At 34.8% G+C, this 7,492-nt stretch overlaps 1 protein-coding gene across 2 annotated transcripts in view; it reads left to right on the top strand.

Moving 5' to 3' along the window:
* The window catches only part of IGF1 (insulin like growth factor 1), a 46,920-nt gene extending 41,347 nt beyond the window's left edge, over positions 1-5,573 (top strand). The window contains exon 5 of one of the 2 annotated variants that reach the window (XM_027881128.1): positions 5,155-5,295. In XM_027881128.1, coding sequence (XP_027736929.1) covers positions 5,155-5,214 — 60 coding nt within the window. In that variant the 3' untranslated portion in view covers positions 5,215-5,295. Of the gene's footprint in view, positions 1-5,154 lie in introns of both variants that reach the window. The other variant, XM_027881127.1, reaches the window with a different exon arrangement.
* The last annotated feature ends 1,919 nt before the right edge of the window (positions 5,574-7,492 follow it).

Here is a 7,492-nt window from a genome sequence, read left to right on the forward strand (position 1 = left end):
AAAGTGAAAGAATCAAGAGGTGAGAAGAGCAATAAAGGGACAATAAGGAGCATAAGAAAAGAAGGGGGAGGGAATTAGATCAAAGAGTTTGAGAAGATGTAAAATATTGAAAAACTGAATGAACCAAGATCATCACAAAAAAAATACAAGACTTTGAGAAAAAGGGAGAAAAAATAAAATTAGAGGAAAATTAATATTAAGGAAAATAACACCTTTAGAGAAACTGTATGTGAAAACGAGGAGAAAGTTGAACAGAAGAAAAAGAATCATAAATGTCTCTTGATAGGAACTTGGCAATAAAATAACAGAAATCTGATGGGGAAAACAAACTGAAATTTTCATTATTATTTGTGGATGGAGAAAACTAGATTGAGGAAAAAAATACAGAAAGAGTAGGAGAAACTATTATTCATATTTTTGATAGATGACAGGAAAATACAGGGAAAGGAAAGGAAGCAGACTTCATTAGGAAAAAGTCAGGTACATATTCCCCTGTGATTTTTTCTTTCTCTTTTCTTTTTGCATACAATTGTACATGCCTCCATTAAGAAAGGCAATTATGTTCATACTTTCTTTAAATAGGCTCTCCCAATATGAATGTATTTAGGTAGTTCATAGTGTCACTGATCATAATTAAAAAAGTTATGCTATAGTAAAATTATTTTTCAGTTAAGCAATTTTTTCTGCTTTAGAATATTTTTTTCTCTTCATACTATATGTTGTATATGAGATATATATCTTATACATAGGAAGTGAACATATGTATGTGAGATACTATATATGACTTCTTTAAATTTTTCTTATCAAATGCAAGCTTTAAGGTAGGATTAAGTGTAAAGTACTATGCAGTTACTCTCAGACTTCATAGACAATCAGTTTCATATGCCTTTCATATATCTGATATAGTCTTTATTCAGAATCTCCTCATAACTTTTTAAATGACAAATCCAGCATTTGTGTTTTCGTTTAAGCAAAGTAATGCTTTCACCTATTTTTACACTAAGTTCATATTTAGAGTTTTAAAGTGCAAAACAAGAGCAAGAAGGGAAGTTAAATCCTGAGTTTCATGTCATGGCCCTATCTAGCTTTTCTTCCATTTATCTTTCTCTTCTGAAAAATGAGAATAAAAATTTAGTCAAAAAGTGAACTAAATATTAACAGCAATTTGGAAAATTAGTGAGTAGAACTTTGAAAAACAACTCTCCTAGAAAAGAACTAACTGAGCAATTTCCACAACTATACATGAGAGGGAAGACTGCGACCTTTCTAAATGAAGCAGTGTCACAGAATCAATGTTACAAAGTTCTTATTAATTTACTTTGAAAATTACTACATGAATGTAAACACTGGTAAGGCTGATTTTAAAATTTAGTAAAAGAGAATCATACAATGATTTAGGTTGGAAAAGACCTCTAGGATCATTGAGTTCAACCATTAACACAGCACTGACAACTCCACCACTAAACCATGTCTCTAAGTGCCACATCTACACATCTTTTAAATACCTCCAGGACTTCCTTAGGCAGCCTGTTTCAGTGCTTGACAACCTTTATGGTGAAGAAATTTTTCCTGTCATCCAATCTAAACCATTCCTGGCATAATTTGAACTTGTTCATGAACACAGTGCCATGCCATCCATTCCCTTGCATCCTAAGGAAAAGGGGAAAAGAGGTGCACATCTGGATATAATTTTGCTCTTCCTCAGATTTTCAGTCCTTATTCTTATTTAGGCCTACATGTGGAAAATATATATGAATATATATACCAACAAAGTATGAATAGGAAGCAGATTCTCACAAAAATACTCTTCTGATTTTATCTACTCTTCAAAATTGAAATAAATACTGAGTGAGACCGAAAGAGAAAGGGAAAAGATATTAAAATTTTTAGTTTAAGAAAATGCCTTTAAGAAAACAGGAAAAGTATTGCATTATTTCTTGTTAATTTTTCTAAGACTGGCAGATTCTTCTGTAATTGGCTCAGTATCAACTCACAGATACGTTTACAGGCCAAAGTATGCACAACGGCACCAATCCTAATTTCTGTTGCAGCCATGCCACATTACTAAGCCAATGAGGGAACTTTTAGGTGTAACAGATAGAAGGACTTGGACTCTTCAGATAGTTATTTTCTCCCACTGTTTACTTTCCAACTCTGTTTTTATATTACTGATCACATTGCCCACAGAACCGAAAAGATTTCAAAGAGCCTCCAGAGAGTTCATAGCTAAGGTATCATGCCTGTTACTACAAACACTAGACTTTCCATTTATTACCAGTAGAGCAAGAGAACTTTCAATGCCAATATGAGGTTTAAATGTCTGTCCTAATAGGATAAGAATGCTGCTGTGTGCTTCCCAATATCCTTCCATCTCAGTTAAATGACTATTACTATGACTGAGGTAGTTGTTATCCTTTTTTCTTTTCTCCAAAGATCCATGCTGTAGGTGAAGGGTTAGAAGTTTGTGCTTCTCTTTTCATGAGCTGACTTATATAAAGTTCACATTTTGCGTCTCTCATCTTAAAATGATGATTTTATTCATCTAGGTCTGAATATCAGTTCAGAGCATTTGACAATAAAACAAGCATCATAGGTGGAATTTTATCTCTAACTATCCTGTCCTCCAAGACTTGAGAAATGAGGCAAACTTTGATATACCAGTACAAATGCAGGTCTGAGAACCTGATTCAAACATTCATAACTTTGTTGTTTTGTTTTGTTTTTCCCAGCAGTCTCAGCATTACATACATGAAAAAGTGTGTTATGTGGGTCAAAGCATTTTCTGGCATGCGTGTTACTGCTACTACCACCAATGGAATTTATTTGTAGTTATTCATTAAAATGCTGAATCTGAAGAAGAAAATGTTCTAAAAGTAACCTGCCCTCTTCCTTCAATTTCAAAGCTAGTTTGTGCATCATGGCAGTTTTGTTTTTTCTTTTTTTTACCTACATGTCAGCATTAAAAGCTGTAACTGAAACCCTGTTGCATCTTAGTATCTGCTTTATTTGGTTGATAAATCCATTTTAAAGTCAGACAAAAAGAGTGGTGGAGATAATTTGTATTTTCGTTTGAGAAAAATATAGGTAATTTTCAATCTAAATACACTTTGAAAGTCACTGCAATGCAAAGTGGCTGTTCTTTCATTATAAGACTCTCACTGTCCATTTTATAGATCACAGATTTCCAGTCCCTAAGAATGTATGACTTTTTGGAAATATAATGTAAAATATAACTTTTCCTAAATGCTGATAAACTATCTTCAAAGAGGAGCACCTAGGGTCAGCACTGAGGACAATATTTTGTTTTATGGCTGTGCAGAAAAAAGCTGGGCAGATGAGTAAAGAAATTCCCATTTTCCTAGTTCATTGTAACTGATATAAGCCTTTGCAGAATAAAGCAGGATCCTTAACATTGGCAGATTCCTGAGAAACGCTGTAATGATGATCTTTGTGAAAATCAATGAATGAGTACTTCAGGGTGAAAACTAACATACAACTTAGGTAAGACTGAAGACAGCAAAGGTAGTTTTGGAAAAGCTGGAACAGAAATAGGCAATGAAAAGCAAAAAATATGTTAGCGTATGGATAAGCAGAATTCTGTTGACATTTTTGTTTCTGTATTTGATTTGATGCTAAGGAAGCCATTCTACAGCAGTATTGGCAAAACTGGATGAAGACAAGCCAGTATCCTTCTGAACTTTTCACAGGAAAAGTGACTAGATGATTAATCTAGTCTAGAATGGCACATTCCTAAAAGAGACATTTCTTATTATGAATCCTTTGCTATCAACAAGTTTGGTTTGTCAGTGATGATAAGCTCTAGTTTGGCTTAATTTTTTTTTTTTTTTTACTTGATAATGGTATAATTAATTTAACAATTACTAGTACTGCTTAATTTTTATTTTATATATTTAAAATAATAATTCAACTCATATCCATGAGAATCCAATCCAAATCCAGAGAAAATTAATAAGCTCAAGTGAGCTCAAGTTTTGTGATCCTTTGCCAGTTTCTGATTTATTTTATGTTTAATAGATACTGAAAGGAAATGGAAAAGTTATATTTAGAATAGGTTGTTATCTGGGAAATCTCTAAAAAACCCCACAAAACTGTAATGCTCCAAATTAGTTTCCTTTTTTTTTTTCTGTCCATCAGAAAAGCAGACAAATCTTATTACTTTTTAAATTTTAGAGGCTACATTTCCTTATTTTTAGGGCTTTAATAGCAACTAATGCAGTGGTAGAGCTGCATGAACATGCTACACATTTCACAGATAGTTTTTTCTTTTTGACTTTTCTTAGAACAGATAGATTTCAGTTAACTAAGAATCTGACTTCTGATGAGGATTATAAATATGGAGAGTCACTTAAAAATTCTGCCTTTACTCTGATACAGAATGGACAAAGCTTTGGGCCCAGCAAATACCAGCATGGTAAATAAGGAAATCAAACTCAAGTGTATATGTCACACCCATCACTGCTGCTGGAAACTGGCCTGTGCTTGTACTGACAGTGAACTCAGGGCATTATTCATTCCAGTGCTCTCTTGATTTGCCTGGCATGTCACCCTGTCTGTTTTTAAAATACAAATTATTTGACTGTAGCTCCTACACTGAAGAAACACTTTTTATCCTCCTCAAGGTCTTATCCAGCAAAATCCAACATATCTAATAAGCCATTTACGCAATATGCAGTTAGCAGAGCAATTTTGAAAACACTGGATACCAAAGCCCAAGAGACTCTGTAAATCCTGCAGTTACAACTCCGTAGTTCCTTGGCCCCTAAACATCCTGCTTTTGCAAATGTACTTGTGAAAGAAAATCTTTGGTACCTACTATATGGCTAAGCCCATCCAGGTTACAGTATACAGATGCTTCCTCTGCCAGAATCAAAAACGACAGCAATCATTTATGTCTAAGAGAACTGGAAAATTTAGGGTTCAGAATTTCTATATTGTTATCCCTGTAGATAATTGAACTATTGATTAAAAAAAGCACAGGAGAAGATTCTCTGCAGACTATTCCTTGTGAACTGGCAGAAAGGGGTCTTAACAATTCCAGCATTCTGGGTAACTGTTTTCCCACTATTATAAGTTTTGTGGTCATACAAAGTATTGAAACCTATCTGTAATAAATTTTTCTTTCTAAACCCTCAGGAAGTGCATTTGAAGAATACAAGTAGAGGGAACACAGGAAACAGAAACTACAGAATGTAAGAACATGCCATCCAGAAGAATGAAGAATGAATGTGCCATCTGCAGGATACTTTGCTGTAAATAAATTATTTGTTAAACATTGGAAGACTTAAAAAAACCTTTGTTTTAAAAAGCTTGATGCAATCTCAACCAATGGGCATTCTCCCAGTGAACAATGCAACTAAACATTCCAATATTAAGTCTTTAGAGAACAGAACATTTTAACCAGCCCAGAGCTAAAATTTCTGTGGTTGATATATTACTGTTTGTTAACCTGTTTTAAATGTCCTGCACAAAAACTCCTAAAGTCTTGTGCCCCTCAAATGCTTACAAATTTATGGGCCTTTGATGGATCCAATTGCACTAAATTAACCTATGAACACTGGCTGCTGGAGTCATTCATCAGCCTTGTCTAAGTGGTGTTTTTTTTATTTGCACTTCTATACAAGCAACAAGCTGTTTGTTTTACAGTGTCTGATAACATTGTTTGTCTACCCCTTCATATTTGCACAGTTTGGCATTCCCAGTAACAGCAGCAGTAAGGTAACATATACAGTTTTAAACATCCATTAATTCCACCTGTGGCATTTCAGCAGAATATGGGTTATAGATGCATTTGTTTTAAAACAGTTTTATTCTTCCTTCTCTTACAAACATGCAATTTATTGCAATTTGTGAGACAAAAGATTTTTTAAAGCAGTTAAAGCATACATAGGCTCTCAAACCAGTAATGATTCTTCCAGGTAATTATTTTGCAACAGTATAGGCAACTTCTTTCTTCCTCCATATAATGCAGTATGTAAAATTTAGCATATCAATAATACACATATATCAAACAGTATGTAAAAATCTCTGTTTTGTAGTACAACGGTGCTATTTTATAGTTTGTTACATGAAAGGGTCTGGCCAAAACAGTAATAGGTAAAAGCAAATGTGGAAGGACCAAGCCAAAGATTAAATAACAAAATAGTTTCAAAACTATTCAGCTTAAACCAACTGAAATGGCTTCAGATTTCAATATGGTAATAACTTTCCCATCTCCAAAAGAAAACCGTGTTTTCACTTACGGTTATGTGGAACACAAATTCATAGATGTCTAGGCCCAGAGAAAACAATTTGAAAAACAGCCCTCAAATGATTTCAAGGGTTAGTCCATCAGTGCCTGAAACTTCCTGAAATGTCATCATTCTATTCAAACATAATAGAGAGGTACTCAAGTTCCCCTCCATTTTAATTCTTCTCACAATCAGATGTGACTTAAATGACTCTTCATTGGGCTTCTGCATCTCCCTGCAAATCAGAAAAGCTGATCTAATCACCAAATTGCAGTGTAGAAAGAGTCCCCAAGAAGAGATTAACCATAAAATCCTTACTTCCTTCCTTACAATCCCCTGTTACATAACTTTGATAGGCACTGCACTGGTTCTACCTTGAATAACACTGTGTCCTATGCTCCATTTTTGTACATCAACTGAATGCCAGATTGGCCATGCAGTGAAGGGGGATGGGTAGCCAAAGGTGACCAAGGTGAGCAATAAACTTCTCTGTGAGAGAATGGAAGACTAGATGGGTGGAGGGAAAGGGGCCTGGGGGAGAATGCACTGTCCCATCCTGTCCAAGAACTCTAATGTGGTTCCACTTGACTTCTCCTCACCTTCCTGCATGTGGTAAACTCAGAACCTGGACAATACTGTTTGAAGTGAGCAGTTAGGGAGATGATAGATTAGATATGTAAAGGAAGCATCCCTTTTTACAAGGCTCAAATCTGCCTTCCTTTCTACCACATCCAGGGGAGTAGATAACTGAAGTATTGACTAAAACACAAGAAAAGGTTCTCTGCAGACTGCATACATACAGCTCCTCAATAGTTCCTTGTGAAACAAGGTAGGTCTTTAAAGTCTAACAAATTATTATAGTTCCTTTTTTATTCCCATAGAAAATTTGTGGTTTGTATTTTTAACAAGTGCAATGTATTCCTATGCAATTCCTTAAACCCTCGGCTTTCTGTGAGATGGATGTCTATATACACAATAAGCTGCCATAGCAATGTAAAAGTAGAACAGTAAATGAATAAAAAGAATATGTCACAGCTGACACTGACTGAGATAGTTATGTTGAAAAAGGAAGTGAGTGCAGAGAAACAGGTGTGAAAACTAACCTGAATTATTTACCACCAATTCAATAGACAGAGTTAGCAATTCTGATACCTGCCACAGCTCCTACAGGCATTTTTTTTGGCTGGGGGATGGAGAGGGAAGTACTTTTACTTTAATGGCTGTAAGAATTCTGAAATACAGTC

Source organism: Empidonax traillii, unplaced genomic scaffold (genome assembly GCF_003031625.1).
Source record: "Empidonax traillii isolate 1590-97213 ecotype Southwest subspecies unplaced genomic scaffold, ASM303162v1 scaffold84:size2688230, whole genome shotgun sequence".
NCBI classification, from domain to species: domain Eukaryota; kingdom Metazoa; phylum Chordata; class Aves; order Passeriformes; family Tyrannidae; genus Empidonax; species Empidonax traillii.